The 21,870-nt window shown below is 47.1% G+C and overlaps 2 protein-coding genes across 5 annotated transcripts in view; one reads left to right on the forward strand and one right to left on the reverse strand.

Moving 5' to 3' along the window:
• LOC116950650 (coiled-coil domain-containing protein 33-like) overlaps nt 1-2,147 on the forward strand; it is a 30,710-nt gene extending 28,563 nt beyond the window's left edge. For both annotated transcript variants that reach the window (XM_032968586.2, XM_032968585.2), the window contains 2 exons: nt 637-753; nt 1,185-2,147. In XM_032968586.2, the coding sequence (XP_032824477.2) occupies nt 637-753; nt 1,185-1,247 (180 nt within the window). In that variant the 3' untranslated portion in view covers nt 1,248-2,147. The remainder of the gene's footprint in view (nt 1-636; nt 754-1,184) is intronic.
• On the reverse strand, nt 2,013-20,940 carry SORD (sorbitol dehydrogenase). 3 transcript variants are annotated; one of them, XM_032968579.2, is made up of 10 exons: nt 20,801-20,940; nt 18,300-18,333; nt 14,689-14,853; nt 13,098-13,257; nt 12,258-12,376; nt 11,875-11,940; nt 10,182-10,384; nt 4,972-5,093; nt 4,246-4,345; nt 2,013-2,651 (listed from the first exon to the last, which is right to left on the reverse strand). In XM_032968579.2, exons 1-10 carry the CDS (start codon nt 20,936-20,938, stop codon nt 2,445-2,447), a joined length of 1,314 nt encoding a protein of 437 aa, XP_032824470.2. In that variant the 5' UTR covers nt 20,939-20,940; the 3' UTR covers nt 2,013-2,444. The 3 variants fall into 3 exon arrangements, with proteins under 3 accessions (XP_032824470.2, XP_032824474.2, XP_032824472.2); XM_032968583.2 differs by having other exon boundaries at nt 4,174-4,345; XM_032968581.2 differs by having other exon boundaries at nt 18,239-18,333; nt 20,801-20,937.
• Between the last annotated feature and the right edge of the window lie 930 nt (nt 20,941-21,870).

The raw sequence follows: 21,870 nt of genomic DNA on the forward strand, positions 1-21,870 counted from the left end.
TGCTACGTCTGCTTCACGGTGGGCGTTAAAGATCCCCTCTGATAGGACATTATGTGCCACCGTCTGGGGTCCAAGATTGCCAAATACAAAAATTACACCGCAAATTTCTCAAGTGGGATTATACACAGCATCAATCATCGCTCCCTCCAGGCACACTGATGCCCCGGCTCACTTGCAATTGAGACTTTGCTGGTCTCTGGAGTTCTCACCTGGTTAAACTAAATTAACCGTTGTCTGCTCATATATTGTCTGCCTAATGAAACCTCCGATGCACCTGGAAAGCGCTTATATTATAATAAATACGCGTATCAAGACTTTTTCAGCAGGGTCCTACGTTGTTGCAGTAGGGGGCGATGTTGCTCTATGTAAATTCCAATTGAGTAATGTTCAGGTGGTTTTTCAACATTTGGATGCTTGGAAAATACCAGTGGACATTGTGTGGGTTTTGAGGTCTTTTTTTGCTATGGGCAAAAAAACTTGAGAACCCGATGGAAACCCATGCAGAACAGGGGGAGAACTTTCAAACGCGAGTGTCGCGTGAGTCTGCAACCTGCGTTGTTGAGGCTGTGCCTCTCCTGTGGCACCTTCACCTGGACCGCACCGCCCTGGTTGTGTCCTCCAATGTGGCACGTGTAGCTGAAGGTGAAAGCCAAGAAGTGGGGGCGTGAGCGGCAGGACTACGTGATGCGTTTGACGGAGCGCTCGCACGGCTTCACGAGGACGTCCACCGACATCCTGCATGGCTTTCCTGTCGTGAGTGCACCCCCTCCCCCACCCCTGCCTCCGCCCCCCCCCCCCGCCCTCCACTTCTCAATGCCGAATCGACACAAAAACGTGCGGAATGCGGTATTGGCAGGTCAAAATATTCCCCTCCAGTGTCCGATTAGTGCGGCGAAGATGCTCGCAAGAGACGGATAAGTATCATTGCGGGCTGTTTTAAGCTGGTAGGCCTTGCATGGCTGCAGGCCATAGGAAATCGAGTTATGGGCCGTATTCTGCCCAACGGCTGTAGGTTTTCCAATCTTATTATCTTGAATGTAACATTTGCACATGAGCATGTTTTTCATAAATTGTGTACTAATCGATTCTTAAACGCACAATTCGGGTCCTGTATTGTGAGCGCACACGTCAATTCTTGTTGGACACATGATGGGCGTTGACACGGCTCGTGTCTCCCGGCACAGGCGGGATCTCTGCTGCGGCAGGAGATGGGCCGGCGTCACGGACAGCTGGAGCCACTGGTGTGATGCTGGCGAGATGCCGATGAGACGCCTATGTGGCGTTGATATGACACCAGTGAGATGTCAGTGTGATGCAGTGATGCCATTGAGACACTGGCGAGGCGCTGGTATCACGCTGGTCTGACGCTGTATAGACGCTGGTGCAACGCCTATGTGATGCAGGAGTGATGCTGGCAAAAGACGAAAGTGTAATGCTGAGTGACGCGGCACCGCGATCTAAAAACCCCGGTGCGACACATCAGTAACGAGGGGGGGGGGGGCGAATTTCTCCACTTTTGCATGACTTTCGTTATTGCTGGTGTTTTTACGCTATTCGCGTGCATTGTAATCATCAATTATAGCGCTCATAAACACACTGCTGGACGAAGGCTCTACTGACATGAGGGCCATTTGCTCATTTCACCAGGCTGGTCAGTCCGGGTTAACGAGGGCCCTAACCAGTTCAGATTTCACGCACCACTAACTCAGGTGCCTCTTGTTGAATATAAATATTTCACGGTAAGATGGAGGCCACATGTGCCAAGTTAAACATTGTATTTATTATCGCATGGTTTTTCTCACAATCGTATGGCTTGTTCGAGTGCCATGCACAGGTTTCTACAATCATGGCTGATTATTTTAAACATCACTTGAACACGAGTGCTCTGCTGTGACTGAGTTTTTGGTTTGTAAAATGGAACGGATGAACATATTATATAAAAATAATCATGGCACATATATTTGTTTTGGGTTGTGTACTGCTCATTTGAAAAATACAATTTTACAATGCAATGATTTGCGATTGCTTTTTATTTAATAGAAATGTCACGAATATGTTGTTTTACATTTGACGCTTGACATGATTTTGGAGACTGTACATAAAACTGTATATAAGGATATCAAATAAATGAGGACTTTTTTATTCACGATTAGGCATTTTCACAAACGCGATAGCCAGTTTGGTCTTTTAGAATAATAATTACATTTCCTGTGTTAATTACGTCAGTTTAATTAGTATGTGCACTTTTTCTCAAGTTTCATTAATACGGAGGTTAATTACACTCATCTGTCAATCACAGCAACTCCAACGCTTTGGTCTGTTATGGACCCAACTAAAATAAAACGAGCGGCTCTTGGGAAATAGGCTGCACATCCTTGGCTTTGAGACACGACTTTGAAACTGGTAGTTGAGAGCCAAAAAAGAAGACTTTAAAGTTAAGGCCATCAGTGCGACTTAACGGCACCGATATCACGAGCATAACACGCGCGATGACGGCATGCCTTACTAATTTTAAAACTTGTGTCAGACAATCTATGACATACACGCCCTGGTATATGTATCTGTGCAAGAGGAGCTTTTAGATGTTGTGGCTTGTGTCTTCCTTTAACATCTGCGGGTCCACTCTTGAGGAGACGGGGAATCTTGACGTTCTGTTGAACCAATGAGAAGGAACAGAAACGCCAACACGGAGGAGGATCCCGCTATGTGCAGAGGCTCGAGCAGCAGCAGAGGCACTCAGCCAATGCTGTTACCTCAATCGCATCGATTTTTTCCTCCACATTTAGAAAAACGTCTCGATTATTTTGCTGCTGTGAACTTCCAAGCGATAAACCACTTCATTGAGCTATAAATTGTGGCCAGGTAGCTTCTGAAAAATAAGCTAATGGCTCCATGAGATTAAAATAAGTTTAGTTTTTTGGTATATATTTTTAAAGTGATTTGTTTACCTTGCCTATAATTTGCACTACTATCGTGTTTTTGTATTATGTTGTAACATTCTGACCTGCCCCCACTGGACATCTATGGAAAAGAGCTTTATAGCTCATCGAATTCCTCCAGTATTAAAAAAATGGATTCTGATTCTGATTAGCACCGATGCTCTACTGACAAAACAACTTCTCCTTCGTGATACACATTTGGTAGTGATGCCCGTGTTACCCCTGGCAGTGCAGTGGTAACACTCGTGCCACGCAGCCAGAGGTGCCTGCATTCCATTCTCGAGTCAGGTGCCTTTCCTTTTGTGGCGTTTGCATTCTCTCCCTCCTGTTCTGCATGGGGTTTCCCCAGTTTCTCTGGTTTCCTCCCACAGATAAAAATTCGTAGGGCATGTGAGGAAATGCACCACATATCATGGGTAAAAGACAACTAAAGGGACCTGAGAAGTAGCTCTGCGGTATCATCTTTCAGATATTGTTCTTCAACGTGGGGTGATGTTACAGCAGTGTTCTGTGAGCATTCAAATTTGAGGATTGTCTCGAAAACACTCGATAACCCACATGCAGTAAGTCCTCGTTTAATGCGGTAGATGCATTCCCTTGAAGTTCCGTATTCAACGAAAAACACCTTAAACGAAAACAAGTTCCCTATACATGTCATGATACATTGTGGTGAAATACGATGTAAGCACACAGTGAGATGGCGGGACAAAAAACAAAGGGTGCGCAGCCGCATTACTGTGTCACACCGCTCAGCTGCACAGCTCAAGAGAGAAGCTTGTTGTTGACCAATCAGAAACTTCGTTATAACTGCACGCATTCCCTGTCAGAACGGGCTCATTCCACGTTGTGCAAAAAGTGTTCCTCAATGATAGAGCCGTGCTCTTATAATGCATTATAGTGTGAACACGTGATAAGCGATGACTTGCAAGTTTCATCGGAACACTTTACAATCCAAATTTGATAATTATTTGTTCTATGATCTTCATACAGATGGCCACGTTAATTGTGCTAACTCACTCCATCGTCCATTTAATCTGCCTCCTCTGGACAAAAATACACTTTCTGAACAATGAGTTTGTGTTTTTTTAACAATCCACAACATTCATGGCACATTTAGAAGACAAACACATACAACAACAGGAGGTGATGTGACAATGAGGGGATATGACAGGTAATCTGACGATGTGGCTTGACAATGAGGTGGCATGAGTGACGATGAGGTGCATGGGGAGACCTGCGATTAGGGCTGCTCATCGTCGGGGTCGCACTTGATCATGACTTTGATGCCCTTCCCTTGCCGCGTTACCTCGAACGCCTCGAGCGCCGAGGAGAGCGGGAAGCGGTGCGTGACGAGCGGCTGCACATCCACATGCCGCGACGCCAACATGGCGATGGCCATCGGCCACCTGCACGCCGCACCAGAGACGAAGTCGTTTCAGGGGTCTCACCTGTGCCCATCCTGCTCCGTTTGCACCCGAGCTGCGTTTACTGGGTTCGCACCCGTGCTGTGTTTACTGGTCTCACCTGTGCTGTGGTAATAACTCTCACCAATTTTTTTATTTATTTTACCAAGTAAGGCCCATTGAGCTTTAAAGCGATTTTACATAAGTGACCTGGCTATCACAAATGATAGCTCAACGAAGTGGCTAATCATGTGGACATTTATTGCAGCCAAATACTTTAAATACTCTAAACACTTTAAATACTCACACCTGTTCTGTAGTTCTTGCACTCATACATGTAGCCATCAGAATTGCAGCTGGTCTATGGCTATCGTTCTCACACCTGCGCTGGGATGACTTTCCCCTGCTACCCCCCCCCGCCCATAACAAACTCCACTAAATTATCATAATTTTACTGCCACCCCCGAGAACGAAATTCTATCGTTTGACACTTGGTGTTGCTCCTGCTTGTTAATTAGCGAACGAGTCAGCAGAGGAATGACGCTGCCAACAAGGACGAGTGAGGGATCAGGGCTCTGGTGAGCAACCGCACACCGGCACCACCGTCTCCGCCAATGCTGCGGGCTCACGTGTTGCAGTAGCGGAAGACGCCACGGATGTCGACCTCCCGCACGGCGGCGTTGAGGATGGGCAGGGTCATGAGCTTGGGGCCCATGCCCACCAGCACCAGGACTCCCCCGGAGCGCGTTGCCTGGCGTGGCACACACACACACATACATACGCGTACATGCACACACAAGACAAAGATACCTCAACAGCCTTAACAAGTACTGTTATGGAGCACCTATGAAGGCTGGCATGGTACACAAGGAGATGGGTGGCCAACACCATGTTTGGCCGACTTTGTCTCCCCAGTTGCGATCTTTACACACTGCACCAGGTACTCATTTGAGGCTGAGTCGGCCTAGGGGAGGCTCAGGAACGGCTCAGATAATCATCACTTGTTGGGCATGAGCAGGAATCGAACTCATGTCACCAGGTTCGTAACACAGCATGCTAAGCACTGCATTACTGCTCCCCACACTTGCAAACATGCACACAAACGTACAATAGTCTGTCGTGCACCATTAAGTGGCGGTGATATCACCACGGCACTTGTGTTATACTAGATACACACAACAACCGCCATTCGCCACTAAGTGGCGGTGACGTCACCACGACGCTTGTGCCAGGCCATGTGCACCTTGAGGCCACGTGAAGTGTCGAACGCCCGCTGGCAGGAGGTCACGGGGCAGACCCAAGTGCCACAGGTCGACTGACTAAGATGACTGGATGATGCACCACTTGTGCCCCCTACTGTGCCAATCTGCTGTGCTTTAGCCACCCGGCGCTCCGCTCGTTGTTGTGAGCGTCGCTCCTCTGCCCTCCGTTGGTGTTGGAGGGCGACTGCCTCCAACTGCCCAGTAGCGTCCTTCACGAGCCTCCTCCACAGAGGCCGATCTTGACACCGCTGGTACCAGTCATCGTCAAGTCCACTCAGCTCCACGTCCTCCTGTACCACATCACTCCATCTCTTCTCTAGCCCGTGCCGCGCCCGTTCAGCCCCCTCGATACGGCCGAACAAAAGCTGTTTCGGCATGCGGTGGCGGGCATGCGGGCTACATGACCCAGCCAACGCAGCCTTGCCTGCCGGAGGAGCTCACCGATGGGACCTTGCCCAGATCTTTCAAGGATTTGTGAGCTCCTCACACAATCCAGCCTGGTTAAACCCAAGATGGATCATAGGCAGGCTAGCCTAAATGTTTCTAACCGGCGAAGATGTTCTATTAGGGGGGTCCACATTTCGCAAGCGTAGAGAAGGGAGGGAATGACCGTGGCCGAGAAGACCTGAAGACCTGAAGCTTAGTGCGGAGCGACAGACCAGGTAGCTTCCACACAGCGTTATGCAACCGATGAAAAGATATTGCCGCTCGACTGATTCGGAGTGAGACCTCTGCTGTTAAACTGGAGCCGGTCATAAGCACACTGCCCAGGTATGGGAAACTCTCCACTCTATCCACAACTGTCCCTTCACCGATTGGAAATAGTGGGGGTGGAGTCTCCGATGGTACAAAATACCCAGGCAGGTGCTTAGTTTTGGTGGGGCTGATGGTAAGGCCCCATCTCTTAGTGGCATGCTCCAGTCTCAGCAGCAGCGTCTCCAACTCCTCCTCTGAATGAGCAGCTATTACCAAATCATCGGCATACGTAACATGGTTGAGCAATAGGGAGCCATCCCTTGACCGCACCTGGGCATCGATCAGCCTCCCATTATATCTGTACCAAATGGAGATTCCCCGGGTACAGCTATTAAAGGCTTCACGAACTACGTGGTCAAAATAGATTTTAAATAATGTGGGAGCCAGAGGACATCCCTGTCGTACCCCAAGGTGTACAGGGAATGGATCTGACTCCCGGCCACATAGTTTTACCCGGGCCCGCTCACCATCATGAAGGTCCTTAATGATCATGAGCAGAGAGTCAGGGACTCCAAAAGCACTAAGAACAACCCAGAGCCCAGGCCGACTGATGGTATCATAGGCCTTGACCAGGTCAATAAAGCAGAGATGTAGGTCTTGCTGGAATTCCCTACACCTCTGCTGTAACAGACGGACAGAAAATATGGCATCTGTGCAGGACCGCCCTTTCCTGAAACCGCATTGGGGCTCCACAAGCCTCTCCTCAGCATGCCTGGCAAGGCGATGTTGAATAATCCTTGTCAGGACCTTTCCCGGCACACTGAGGAGTGAGATGCCCCTGTAGTTACAGTCTGTGCGGTCCCTCTTCTTAAAGAGGGGGACCACCACGGCACACATACACATGTATGCACATGCATTGGAAAAGCATTATTTGAAACAAATCTGTTGAGAATGGGGAAGGATGCCACTGGGTTGTGTTCACGTGTCAGCATGCCGGAGGGGAGAGGACACTGGGTCAAGGGTTGTGGAGTGACTTTCCCAGAAATTCCGGTTAACATTGTCATGACCACTCCACCGTTTCATTACTCATTAAATTAGATGCCAATCAAACATCTAATAGTTGATGCATTCAACTACCGTATTCATCAAGCACTTTTGAAAATAATTTGCAAAGAACGTTTTGCATCAAAGCTTTTGTTCATGTATGTACAGTATACAATATAATTATATCTTATATGCTTTGTAGATTTCATGCCAATTGGTCAAACATATATGCAAAATCATTTTGTCAATGGAAAGCAATCGGTATTATAATTGTCTACTATAATAGTGGCTAGCCTCAGACCAAATCTCCCAGAATGCACACAATCTTATCAGATCTTGGAAGCTAAGCAGATTTGAGCCTAGATAGTTGTTTGGATGGGCGACCACCATGCAAGCCGGAATGTTATGTAGGCAGCTGCGGGGCTACGTGGTTGTCAGCCAAGTGCCGAGAACCAATGTCCAGACACGAGCAAGACAGGGAAGTTGTGAAGTCGGTTGTGGCTATCAGTCAGTCACATTCACTCAAATTGATTTTGATGGTGACCAAAGACCAGGCTTTTTAATTGAAGTGGCTGAAAACATTTTAGTCCTTTCCCGTTCCGAGACATCTGAAAGTTGCAGGGTGGGTATACCGCTCACCACTGCATCTCGGAACAGGCAAGCAGTTAGCATTAATTTTACTTAGAGAGGCGTAGTGCCGCTCTTTTTAAATGCATTGTACTTTATTCAATGCAGACAACTGCAGAGACACGATCACACTCAATGATAGCTGGCGCCAAACTGTGCCACACACCCTCACGTATGACCTTTTACTTCCTCTTCTGTTCCGAATCCATTCCGTTTAGAATCCATTCCGTTCCGATGACGTGAACGTACGTAACCGGAATGGAATTGGAAGAAAAATTGATGATGTACACATACGTTCGTCATCAGAATGGGAAAGGGTTAATATATATGCACCTCCATGTTCGCGGGTTGCACAATATTGCGAGATGCAGTTACAAGTTAAAGTTTGTGTTGTTTAACCAAGGGTGAGGACTCAGGAGGCCAGGATAGAATCTCATTTGAAAAAGTTACTTGGGTGACCAAAATGACAAGCAAACCAAATTATTAAAGTACAGCAACAAAATATAAATCGGAAGAAAAAAACAACAACACTACTACAGTGAGGGGAAAAAAGTATTTGATCCCCTGCTGATTTTGTACGTTTGCCCCCTGACAAAGAAATGATCAGTCTATAATTTTAATGGTAGGTTTATTTGAAGAGTGAGAGACAGAATAACAAAAAAATCCAGAAAAACGCATGTCAAAATGTTATAAATTGATTTTAATGAGGGAAATAAGTATTTGACCCCCTCTCAATCAGAAAGATTTCTGGCTCCCAGGTATCTTTTATACAGGTAACGAGCTGAGATTAGGAGCACACTCTTAAAGGGAGTGCTCCTAATCTCAGCTTGTTATCTGTATAAAAGACACCTGTCCACAGAAGCAATCAATCAATCAGATTCCAAACTCTCCACCATGGCCAAGACCAAAGAGCTCTCTAAGGATGTCAGGGACAAGATTGTAGATCTACACAAGGCTGGAATGGGCTACAAGACCATTGCCAAGCAGCTTGGTGAGAAGGTGACAACAGTTGGTGCGATTATTCGCAAATGGAAGAAACACAAAAGAACTGTGAATCTCCCTCGGCCTGGGGCTCCATGCAAGATCTCACCTCGTGGAGTTGCAATGATCATGAGAACGGTGAGGAATCAGCCCAGAACTACACGGGAGGATCTTGTCAATGATCTCAAGGCAGCTGGGACCATAGTCACCAAGAAAACAATTGGTAACACACTACACCGTGAAGGACTGAAATCCTGCAGTGCCCGCAAGGTCCCCCTGCTCAAGAAAGCACATACATGCCCGTCTGAAGTTTGCCAATGAACATCTGAATGATTCAGAGGACAACTGGGTGAAAGTGTTGTGGTCAGATGAGACCAAAATGGAGCTCTTTGGCATCAACTCAACTTGCTGTGTTTGGAGGAGGAATGCTGCCTATGACCCCAAGAACACCATCCCCACCGTCAAACATGGAGGTGGAAACATTATGCTTTGGGGGTGTTTTTCTGCTAAGGGGACAGGACAACTTCACCGCATCAAAGGGACGATGGACGGGGCCATGTACCGTCAAATCTTGGGTGAGAACCTCCTTCCCTCAGCCAGGGCATTGAAAATGGGTCGTGGATGGGTATTCCAGCATGACAATGACCCAAAACACACGGCCAAGGCAACAAAGGAGTGGCTCAAGAAGAAGCAGATTAAGGTCCTGGAGTGGCCTAGCCAGTCTCCAGACCTTAATCCCATAGAAAATCTATGGAGAGAGCTGAAGGTTTGAGTTGCCAAACGTCAGCCTCGAAATTTTAATGACTTGGAGAAGATCTGCAAAGAGGAGTGGGACAAAATCCCTCCTGAGATGTGTGCAAACCTGGTGGCCAACTACAAGAAACGTCTGACCTCTGTGATTGCCAACAAGGGTTTTGCCACCAAGTACTAAGTCATGTTTTGCAGAGGGGTCAAATACTTATTTCCCTCATGAAAATGCAAATCAATTTATAACATTTTTGACATGTGTTTTTCTGGATTTTTGTGTTGGAATTCTGTCTCTCACTGTTCAAATAAACCTACCATTAAAATTATAGACTGATAATTTCTTTGTCAGTGGGCAAACGTACAAAATCAGCAGGGGATCAAATACTTTTTTCCCTCACTGTACATGAGCAATCCCTGCAATGGTAATCGGCTCGTACAGGTTACCTCCAGGTTGATCACAGCGGATGTGCGGGCGAACTCACGTAGATGCTGGCCTGCACGCACGCCTCCGCGCCCGTGCACTCGATGGAGATGTCAGGTGGCGTGCCGCCTAGGCACTCGGCGACGCGACGCGCCATGTCCTGCGGGCCGCCCAAGGAGGCCTCGGCCTCGCTGCCTGCCCCCGACAGGAGGACGAAGTCGGCACCTAGCTCCCGCGCCTTCGCCAGACGCTCGCTCGACAGGTCTGCAAAAACGAAGCGTGGTTACCCACATACGTGCCAAAGAAGTTCAACATACATACGCACGAGCCTCTCAACGCAGCAGATCGCAAACTATGGGAAAGCCAATTTAAAGATTTCGTGACTGCAAGGATTCATCTTCTTGGTTCTTTCGGTAAAGTCACGTAGAATGATAATAAAACAATAAAACAAAATAAGACAATAAAATTCTCACGACGTTTCGGCCACAACACAAGTAGCCTTCTTCAGGTGAAGGAACAGAACTGTCGGGACGACAGCGCTTCAATGAACGCTGCTAAGATTTGCAGCGTCTTTTAAGCTAGGTGGGAGAAGTAAAGCGCCTTGACAAAGGAGTTTACATATCAAACAGGAGAATTTAGCATTGAAATAGCTGTGATAAAGTGTTGGATCAGCAGGGTGTTAAAGTCAGAAATTAGCATGTAACTGGGAGATTAGCATGATGTTAATGTGAGGGATTAGCATTTGACTGGTCACGGAAATAGCTATGTTAAATTCAAAAGAAAAAACGCCACCCATTTTTTCGCCATAAGGCATTGTAATGCATAACGACTTATTGTTAGTAGCTCAGCTGATTGGAGAGTATATCGAGTTTATTGATAACATTGATGTAGTTTATATTTTAGTTTTTTATTAGCTTACTATATGGTATTCATTATATAGTGTAGTGTATACCCAGTTACTTTATGTTTATAGCTCAACTTATTGAAGAATATATTGAGTACATTTATTATATTGATGTAGTTTATACTTAGTTTTTTCACATCGGTTTATTGTATGATAGTTGGGTAGTTGCAGTCCTTTAGCGTCCATATACTAAATGCCTCTGTTGATATGTAAACTTTGACTTTAACATAGCTATTTCCGTGACCAGTCACATGCTAATCCCTCACATTAACATCATGCTAATCTCCCAGTTACATGCTAATTTCCGACTTTAACACCCTGCTGATCCAACACTTTAACACAGCTATTTCAATGCTAACTTCTCCTGTTTGATATGTAAACTCCTTTGTCAAGGCGCTTTACCTCTCCCACCTAGCTTAAAAGACGCTGCAAATCTTAGCAGCGTTCATTGAAGCGCTGTCGTCCCGACAGTTCTGTCCCTTCACCTGAAGAAGGCTACTTGTGTTGTGGCCGAAACGTCGTGAGACTTTTATTGTCTTATTTTGTTTTATTGTTTTATTCTCATTCTACGTGACTTTACTGAAAGAACAAGAAGATGCGGGAAAGCCCTTTAGGGGAGGCCACGGGCTGCCGTGAGGATCGTTACATAATACCTACTGTGGTGGTGATGACGGTAGTAGTGATCATTAATGACTGTTGATGATGGTGATTGCTATGATGGTAAAGAGTGATGACAATGATAGTGATGAAGATGACAATTATGACAGTGGAATGTATGATGAGGGTTAAAGTGATGATGGTGGCTATTACGATTATTATGATGATGATGATGATGATGGAAGCCATGTACCTGTGATGACCACCTTTGCCGCCCCCATCCCTTTGGCCACGAGGAGGCACACGAGCCCGATGGGACCTGAGGGAGGTGGATCAAAGAGGTGACATCGCTCCCCATGTCTGCACAATATTTCGAATAAATAATGCTGATTCCACAGTACCCCGTGAGGTGAGTTCGTGCAAGGTCGGGTAAAGCATAATAAGGTTAGGTGAGTAACCAGATGAAGTGTGGTCAGTTAAGGTGATAAACCAGGTAAGTATTAACCAGATGAGACCAGGGGAAGTTATTGTCCAGGTGAGGCATGATCAGGAGATGAGCAACCAGTCACCAGGTGAGTAGTAAGCAGGCGAGGTGATACCAGGTGAAGTGCGGTCAGGTGGTAAGGGGTAGCCCACCTGCCCCGCAGATGAAGACGTAGCTGCCCAATGAGACGCCGGCGCGGCGGCACGCGTGGATGCCCACGGAAAGCGGCTCAACGAGGGCCCCCTCCTCATAGCTCACGTTGTCGGGAAGCCTGCATCGGACCAGCACCGCCATGGTTACTGGTGAACGCCTCCACACCCCTCCGCCAACCACCCTCCTCCGTATTCTAGTCCAGGCACAGGACTTCTCTCTCCTGTCTCCGGACCTCTGCGAGGTGCATTCATTCTCAAGCCTCTTCATGCAAGGTCACAATTAGACGCTCTGCAGTGTCGCAGTGTGCTGTGATATAAGCTCAAAGAAACAGTGACACATAACAGTTCCAACCAGCGCAATACAATCCCAAGTGTTCCCTTGTTCTCAGCAACTTGGGGAAATGCTCTCTGCTTTTCCAGTTTTGAGCCAGTGGTGGATATTCCACATGGCTCCAGCACAAAAGGTTTGTGGTGACCGAAGTGGAAGAGAAGTTGGTATCGCACATGGTAAGATGAATGATAGGCACATATGGATCCATATATTGATTACAATATATCTTAACCCTCGCCACTGCAAAGCAAATTGTGCAGGTTGCATTGAATTATTCAAGGTTCATTCACATTATTCATTTAAATTATGAACTGATGTTGAATGTAGTCCCAACGCATTGAACAAAACCGTACAAACGAGACGGTCAAAACAACACCAGAAAAAAGGCTGTACATCTCAAATCGAACCCCTGGCCCAAATTATAACAATCATTGGAGGCACTGGGAAGGCGGGGGAGGGGGGCGTGGGGGTTAACGACTCCGAGTCTGCTGAATGCTGGCGGCGCTCACTTATAGCAGAAGCTGGCACTGTGCGTGTAGTAGCGACACAGGCTGCCGTGGTCGGGAGGCGTCGCGCAGAAGAAGATGCTCGGGGAGAGGTTGTAGCGGCCGTTTTTGCAGAATTCATCGTTCTCGCGCGGCACGCCGGGCTCAATGGCCACCCGGTCCCCTGGGCACAAGCGCGACAAAGGCAAGTGCTATGAGCGAGCACCTAATGAAGGCCAGCACGACACACGAGCTGGTGGGTGGCCAGCACCACGCCCGTCCGCCTTTGTCTCCCGAGTGACGATATTTACACATCGCACCAGGTACCCAATTGAAGCAGTCAACTTAGGGGAGGCCCAGGACCAGTTCAAATAATCCTCACTGATGTTTGCCATGAAGGGGAATTGAACTCTGGTTGCCGGGTTCGTAGCATGCTAACAACTACACTACCGCTCCCATGAAGGGGTAGGTGGCCAGCACCACGCACAGCCGTTTTTGCTTCCCGAGTGATGTTTACACATCACACCAGGCACCCATTTAAAGCTCCGTTGACTTCGGGGAAGCTCAAGACTAGTGCAGATATTCAACACTGATGTTGGCCATAAGTGGTAATCAAACTCAGGTGGCCAGGTTTGTAGCGCAGTGCGCTAACGACCACGATCTTGCTCTCCATGGACACACACACACACATGCACGCATGGACACATGCACACGTGCACATAGACATTCGCACACAGACAGACACGTGGACAAATGACGATCAGAGTAGGCGATGGATGATGCAGGGTCAAGTCACACAGAAACTCCTAGCCCAACTATGATTTCCGACAATGATTCATTACAATTGTGTGGCAACCTTGTGAATGCATCTTGTGTCACGTGCGCTGGGCCCATTGTGAGCATTTCATAAGAATGTCTCTGAACCGTTGGCGTTTTTTGCGTGTTTTTGCGTGTTGTGCATTCGAGCTCCATAAATATTACAAGCTGTGAGCACGTTGTGTGCGGCGAGTGCATCGCCCGTTTTTTTCACCCACGCCGCGAGTCTCTTGGGCATCTTGAGCACGTCTTGAACCTCTCTGTATGACTCCTGCATGTTATGTATATTGTAAACATGACGAATACATGTTGAACTTCTTTTGGACTGTATGTGGCCAACCGTGCTTATGGGAGGTGCATGGGAAGGACAACAACTAACGCACAAAAAGCAGTTCTAAGAAGTCATAGCTCCAGTGGCTTCCTAATATCGGAAGAAAGCGTTCAAGACGGTCACAGAATCAGATCTGAAAACGTGTGATGCAGTGACCGTCTTCGTTCAATGGTTAGCCAAAAGCCACTGCAGCAATAATGTAAGCATAACGTAAGCGTATCCATATGTTGGGCGTAAGTCGCATGTTTTCCTCAAGGTGTGCCGCGAATCTCGTGCTGTCACGTCGTCACACATTTGCCGCTATACTTTTGCATCTTACGCAAGTTGCATAGGCCAGGCAAACGTGTCCATCATGTGTCGCGTTCACGTCACAGGCTCCGCGAACGTTCTATCACAAGGAGTCTCGCGCGCGTCGCGATAGTGCCGATAGTGCGCTGTGCGCAGCGAGGGCGCGTCCGTGCCGCAAACCAGGAACGAGGTGGGTGACGCTGGCCCCCACGGCGCACACGGTGCCAGCCGCCTCATGGCCCAGCACCATTGGCTCTTGCAGCACGAAGTCTCCAATGCGGCCGTGCTGCCAGTAGTGCACGTCCGAGCCGCAAATGCCTACCGAGTGCATCTTGAGCAGCACCTCTGTTGGGGGGCACAGCAGGGGGGTCACATGGCGTAGAGGTGCACGCACATCCACACCTTCACCTTTACTACCACCACCACCACCACCACAAAGATCCCCCCTGTAGCCTTAACTAACTGTAGGAGCAAGTGCTGTTAGCGAGCAGCTATGAAGGCCGGCACGGCACACATGGGGGTGGGTGGCCAGCACCACGTCTCCCTAGTGGTGATGTTTACACATTTCACCAAGTAATAATTTGAGACTGAGTCAACCTAGGGGAGGCCCAAAACCAATTAAGATAATTGTCACTGCTGTTAGCTAAGAAAACTTGTGTCACCACGTTCGTAGCACAGCGTGTTAACCGCTACGCCACCAATCACCACACGCACCACCACCACCACATTAGCACCTTCACCACCACTATCACTGCAACACCCCTCCCCCTTTCAACACTATCACTGCCACTGCACTCACACCGTTACGAAAAGACAAATATCCCCCTTATAGCCTTAACAGGCCCAGGACCGCTTTAGATAATTGTCACTGGTATCGACCGTTAGTGAGCATCGAACCCGAGTTGCCAGGTTTGTAATGCAGTGCACTAACCGCCACTCCATTGCACCCCACACCGTCACTACCTTCATCACCACTGCACTCACACTTTAATCACTGCCACCAATCACACCATCACCACAGCCTCTACCACCACCCTCGAAGGTTTGTGACGTGCACTCGGGAACGGTGGATGCAGTGGTGGCAGGGATCCATGTGTTTGTAGGCCTATTTGAGCGTGGGGAGCGGTAGCTTAGTGGTTATCGCGATGCGCTACAAACCCGGCGAGCCAAGTTCGATTCCCGCTCATGTTTCGCCTCCCCTAGGTCGACTCAGCTTCAAATTAGTACCTAATGCGGTGTGTAAACGTCATGTAAACATCGCCACTAGGCAGCCTAAGATGGCCGGGCATGGTGCTGGCCACCACCCCCTCGTGTGCCGTGCAGGCTATACGGGGGATCTTTGTATTTGCCTACTTGAGGCCAAGGTGAATACCCCGACTAAAGCTTCAAAGCTAGCATGGCCATTCTGAAAAATATGGGTCAGTGTCCATCGCTCTGTGAAATCTCCACAAGGATTACTTTTTGCATGATGGAACGTTGAAGAGAACTGGGAATAAACATGGGAAATATACCAACTATATTGAAATAAAAAGAAACCCATTGTGAATTGGTATATGTTAAATTTCGATTTAAAGCTTTCGTAACTGCAGGGATTCATCTTCTTGGTTCTTTCGGTAAAGTCACGTAGAATGGAGATCTGGTTCCGTCTGTAAAAGATGTGGTTCCAGATATACAGTACCCGGGCGTTTACAAACTAAGTTGCCTCTGTGGTAGCAGCTACATTGGAGAAACCAAACGACATATCTCGGACCGCATCCACGAACATAAAGCAGACTTGAAACACGGTAGGACTAACTCCTCAGCCGTGGCAGATGACTGTTATAATTCAGTGGGCTCACATGACATTGACTTCTCTAAGACGGAGGTTCTTTGCAAGCCATCCGGCTACCATGAGAGATTCGTTCATGAGGCCATCCACATATACAATCACAGAGACAATTTCAAACGAGAAAATGGATTCTGGCTTAGTAACCATTGTAAAGATGTTATAAACCATTTCAGTTCTTAATTGATTGTATTTTACGGTGACCTTCAGACCGCAGTCCATTCGCTGGCACTGCCTCTTGATATCTTTCACACCACGGTCAATGGTATGGTTTATAGCATATGGTATAATAATAGATAGTAAAGCATCGTAATGTTTAACATAATTCATAAGGCAATATATAGTATCGTAATTGTATTGTGAATATACAGCAGTGTCATACATTAGGATTGACAGAATAAGACATAGTGTAATAGTACAAGTCTAATATTTTATAGTCTAAAGTATAGGGTAGTGTACAGTAACGCATTGTATAATTCATAGGTGGAATTTTTTCTATGGATATGATATTAAACCATGTAGTTTAGAATGGAAGGCATAATATTGTATTGCATAGCAGTCCAGTTTATAGCATAGGACATAGCAGCGCACCTTGGTTGTCCGGCTTTCCCCTTTGGCCCTCGGGTGCCCCCCTCTCATCACCTCCGGAAGTGGGGTTGGGTAACATGCCAATTCATATGTTAATTCTGTCCACACAGCTTAAAAGACGCGGCCCTTGCTTGGCAGTGCTCACTCTAGCGCTGTCTTCTGGACAGTCCTGTTTCTTCACCTGAAGAAGGCTACTTGTGTTGTGGCCGAAACATCGTGAGAAATTTTATTTTATTATGTTTTATTTGTATTATTTTATCTCCATTCTACGTGACTTTACCAAAAGAACCAAGAAGTTGGTATATGTTGTTTGTATCATATTCTTCATGTTATAAGATGTTTCTCCCCTCCTCTTGTCTTATAATCCAGTTAGGTGTACATGTGTAGAGGGGAGAAATGTGCGGTGCATACAGTTAAACGGGTGCAACTGAGGTTGAACAGATGTGCGTGTTGCAACATGAAGTTTGCACAGACAAACAACCAGTTATTAAGGAGAGAAACGGGTGCAACCGAGGTCAAACAGGTGCTACGCTATGACCGGATGTTGACGCCTAGGAGATGGGAGATGACGGGTGATGATAAGAGATTAATGGGGCAACTGGCACCGGCCTGGCGGCAGCTTAAGTGAAAGCACATGAGGGCTCGGGATGAGCAGGGTGATATAAGCGGGAGTGTGTGTAAGAGTCGGGAGTCGTTGCCGGGAACAAAGAGTGAAGACATTTCACCGCTGTCGCTCCAGCCGTAAAACGGGAGTTGGCTGAACCCCCCGCGCAGGACAAACGAGTGAGCGGGTCTGAGGGAGCATAGGTGAGAGCAACGGTGGAGATGTGAAGTTGCTGTGTGCAGAGTCGCTGAGTGCAGGATAAGTGAGGTGCTAGAATAGATAGGAACGGGGAGAAGTTCAGTATATGTGAACGTACAGATAGTTATAGGTGTGCCTACAACTGGTGCAAGAATAGGTGAATAAAGTGTAAGCAGGTGACTTGTTACAACGTGTCGGTGTAATTTTTGAAGACACTACATATGTGTGAGAGCAGATTTGTATAACTTGACACTGAGCACGCATTTGCAGTGCATCTTACAATCAATGGTTCACATTGCACCATTCCTGTGCTTATTTGATTTATTTTGCTTTTATCCTTTTTGGTTACCAAGGTCACGTCTTCCAAGTGAGACGATTTTCCTGGTCTCTCGAGAATTCTCATACGGTTAGACAATATTAACTTTCAGCCACTAAAGGCGCTACCATCCAGATGTATGCCTTTGACAACTCAAGGAATCACCAAGATGGTGGGGAAAGGATCGTTCCCTAGATACCTCTCTACTTTTTCCACTGCTGGACGGATGGGTGGTTTCATGGTTGCAGTTCAGCTCTTACCGTTGGGGCCCGGCACAGGCATTTCCCGGTTCACCTGCGTACGCAGAGTCAAGGAAGGGAGAGTGTAACTGCAGCAGTGATGAAAGCAGCCTGATTGTAAAATGCTCACAAGCATGTGGCAATGTTCTAACCACTATTCAATTCTGTACCCCATGAGAAAACCCCATCAGAAATAGAAAACAGTGCAGGCAGGAGAAAAAAAACTTTAAAAAAATGCATGTCGACTCATGCTTGCACTGATTAGTCCTGTTAAGGATGAAACCAGTCGACAGTTGTCTCTGTCTCAATGCTTACTGCCTATTAGTTGGGGTCACATTTTCTCGAATTGATTTCATGGTGATCTAAGACAAGAGCACCACAATTCCGTTCTTCTGTAACTGTTGATGATTTTTGCACCACGCATAAAAGTCTGGGTGCTGTGTGAAGCTTAAATCGCTGTAATAAGTCATTAATCTAGCCCACTCGGTTGACTGGAACAATCCATCAACGCAAACATAATGATTACTCCTGGTCTGTGCCAACTCAAACTCGGCTACATTCACCCCGGTTCTGTCTATTGAGTACTTTGTTGAGCAATGATGATTATTATATCACTATGTAACATAAGTTTTGTTCCTGGGTACTAAGTGTTATTTTTTATTTCTTATGCCTAAAAAGTATAGAAAATGGCTATTATTCCCCACAAACTTTGCTTTTGGAAATAACACTACCAGGAACAATTTGTTTTGTTACACAGTGTTATGTGTACTTTAACGTGCATACTCATTCACCAGTGGTCATTCACCTCCTTAACACTCTTCTTCCTATACTCTTTGGTTCTTTCGGTAAAGTCATGTAGGTATAAAAAAATCACGACGTTTCGGGCGCAACACAAGCGTCCATTTTCTACCATTATTACGGTTTCTCATGAAAGTCACTCATTGATTCCTCCACCCCCCCATGTTGAGGACCGTTTACACCAGGCTGACACGGTGGCTGACACAGGTCATGGAGTTCAACCCCGACCCGAACGCCTGCTGTATATTTGGAGTTTGCATGTCTCTCTCTCATGGTTGCATGGATTTTTCTCCGGGTCCTCTGGTTTTTCCCTCCACATTTAGCATTAACATCACGCGTTTGGAGTATTTGGCTGCTCGAAATTTCCACGTGAAAAGCCACTTCGTTGAGCTATCACTTTGGCCTTACCGGGTAAAAAATATATAGTTTAGTTTAGACTTATTGGACTTATCCATGCCATGTTCAACCATGCCATGTTCATATTCTCATATGGCTTTTCCTCATTCCCCATTCAATTAATTCATCATCACTTACTGCCATCAATTTAACTTTCACCGAATTCATGCATAACAGATTTGCCTCCATTGCTTCCTCTCATCTCTTTCATTCACCTCATCTCGACCATAAAATTAATATGTACCATTGTTAATGCCTTGTAAAGCCCCCTTGGTTAAAGCGCTATATAAATTCCTTTAAGATAAGATTCACTCAACCATTCACCGACTCCCTCACTCACCCACTAATCACACTGCAGGTCACAAACACGTTTCTCTCTGCTTCTTCCCTCACACTGCTCCACTTTGGAATTCCCTCCCATCGTTTATTTCGCTCAAGCTTTGCTCACAGAGACGTGTCAACGCTTGCATATTATTACTTTGTCCGTGCTGTTTGTTGCTGGCCGCTTGACATTTTAGGCCCGTGCTCCGAAACTGTGACAACAAATACTGCCGCCCTACATACATAATACTCAGTAGGGCAGCCCGAGAGACAGTCGCGGAAGACGCGAGGAGAAACAAGAGATTGTGAGCGAGAGACACTGTGACGATGCGAGTGAAACACAGGTACGTGTAGACAAGACGGATATAGGGAGAGAGTGAGACGCAGAGACGGAGACAAGGAGAGATAAATGAGATTACTCTATATGAAGAGAGACACGGAGACAGATACGAGTAAGAGAGGCATACACAGAAAATATATACAGTATACAGTACAGAGATAGAGAAATACACGGTGACCAAGACAGACAGGAGCAATGGGAGCGACTCGCACAAAGAGAATCAGTCCATATTCTTAGCTCTTTCGGTAAAGTCAGAATCAGAATCAGTCCAGTTGACATTTACATAAACTGTTGAGGTATCCCTGTGCACGCGTCTCTCGTGGAATAAGAATGCACTGACAGTGACAGTACCTACAGTCTACAGCCGCATCTTTTACATCAGCTGATCGCATGAACGTGCAACGCGACAATACACAGCTCAAAAACACAATTCACTCCGCACGGCCCAGCCTACTCAGCCGTGGTTCAGCATCAACCAAACTTACACCACCGCTGCCCATCAACTTCAAACCCCCCGGACCTCCCTCCCCGGGCCGGCCTGGCTCACTCTACCGATGCAGGCGGCGCAAAACCGGCAGAGCGAGCAGCCTCAGCAAGTCGGCGGGGGATCTGAGAATCTCCCCGTGCTCGAGTTTCTTACCAACCCTCGCTACGGCCGGTTACTCACCAGCCGGAGGTCTTTGGCCGCGTACACGACGACCGAGGTGTTGTTGAGAGCAGCCATCTCGTGGCTGGTTGGCAATGGAGATGGTGTTGTTGGTAAGGGGAGCGTGAGTGTCCGTGGCGTTGATGTTGCTGCTGTCATGGAGGGGACACGAGTTTGGGAAATGCAGTTTTGTGGGTTCCCTATAGGGAGCGCTTGAAAGATCCTCCCTTCCTCTTTCCCCATCCCCCGTGGCAAAGGTCGTTTTGTCAACAAGCCCCTTAGTTTTTACTTGTGTCAGCGTTTATGAGTTTTTTATTAAACCATGTTTACTTACACTGTGCCAGCCTCCCGTTACACAACATCCGACTGGACATCTGTGAAAAAGAGCTTCAATATAAATTTCGATTTAAAGCTTTCGTGACTGCAATGATTCATCTTCTTTGGTTCTTTCGGTAAAGTCACGTAGAATGAGAATAAAATAACAAATTGATAAAATAAAATAACACAATAATATTCTCACGACGTTTCGGCCACAACACAAGCGGCCTTCATCAGGTGAAGGGACGAGCCTGTCTGGAGGACAGCGCTGGAGTGGAAGAAGCCACGCTTAGATCACGACCTTTAAGCTGTGTGAGAAGATAAAGAAGACCAAGCGCCTTGACAAAGGAATTAGCATATAATTTGCCATTGAAATGGCTCATTGAAATAGCTAAGTTAAAGTATACACATCCGCAGAGGTACCCCTTGACAAAGGAATTAGCATCGAATTTAGCATTGACCCCCCCCAGGTGCATGATGTAATTTTTGGACGGCCCCTAATAAACCGCCACCTGTACTCTGAAGCTCTCTACCAGTCGTGAATGATTTCACGATACAATTACTTTAACTGTAAATCACATTTTTATAAAAATGTGGGGGCCGACGCCCGCCTCGCCGCTCCCTGTGAGCGGGTGGGACGCGACGTCCACCCCCCCTCCACTCCTCTCCGTTCCTCCTCGTCAGCCGCCTCTTGCCGGGCCCTTGCCGATCGAGTGATCGGCCCCCCCGCGCCAGCGCCCTCTCTGAGGGACAGAGCTAATTGGCTGGCTCAC

This window comes from Petromyzon marinus, chromosome 40, assembly GCF_048934315.1.
Source record: "Petromyzon marinus isolate PM22_M1 ecotype Great Lakes invasive population chromosome 40, UKy_Petmar_22M1.pri1.0, whole genome shotgun sequence".
Taxonomy (NCBI): Eukaryota; Metazoa; Chordata; class Hyperoartia; order Petromyzontiformes; family Petromyzontidae; genus Petromyzon; species Petromyzon marinus.

Excerpts from the sequence above, each read along its gene's own strand:
- SORD (XM_032968579.2), bottom strand. The coding sequence starts at position 20,938 with ATGACAGCAGCAACATCAACGCCACGGACACTCACGCTCCCCTTACCA. Across the intron at positions 11,941-12,257 it reads CGTCTTCATCTGCGGGGCAG|GTCCCATCGGGCTCGTGTGC; the intron begins GTGGGCTACCCC and ends CACCTCCCTCAG. Across the intron at positions 4,346-4,971 it reads GTCTTCCGCTACTGCAACAC|GTGGCCGATGGCCATCGCCA; the intron begins GTGAGCCCGCAG and ends TGCGGCGTGCAG.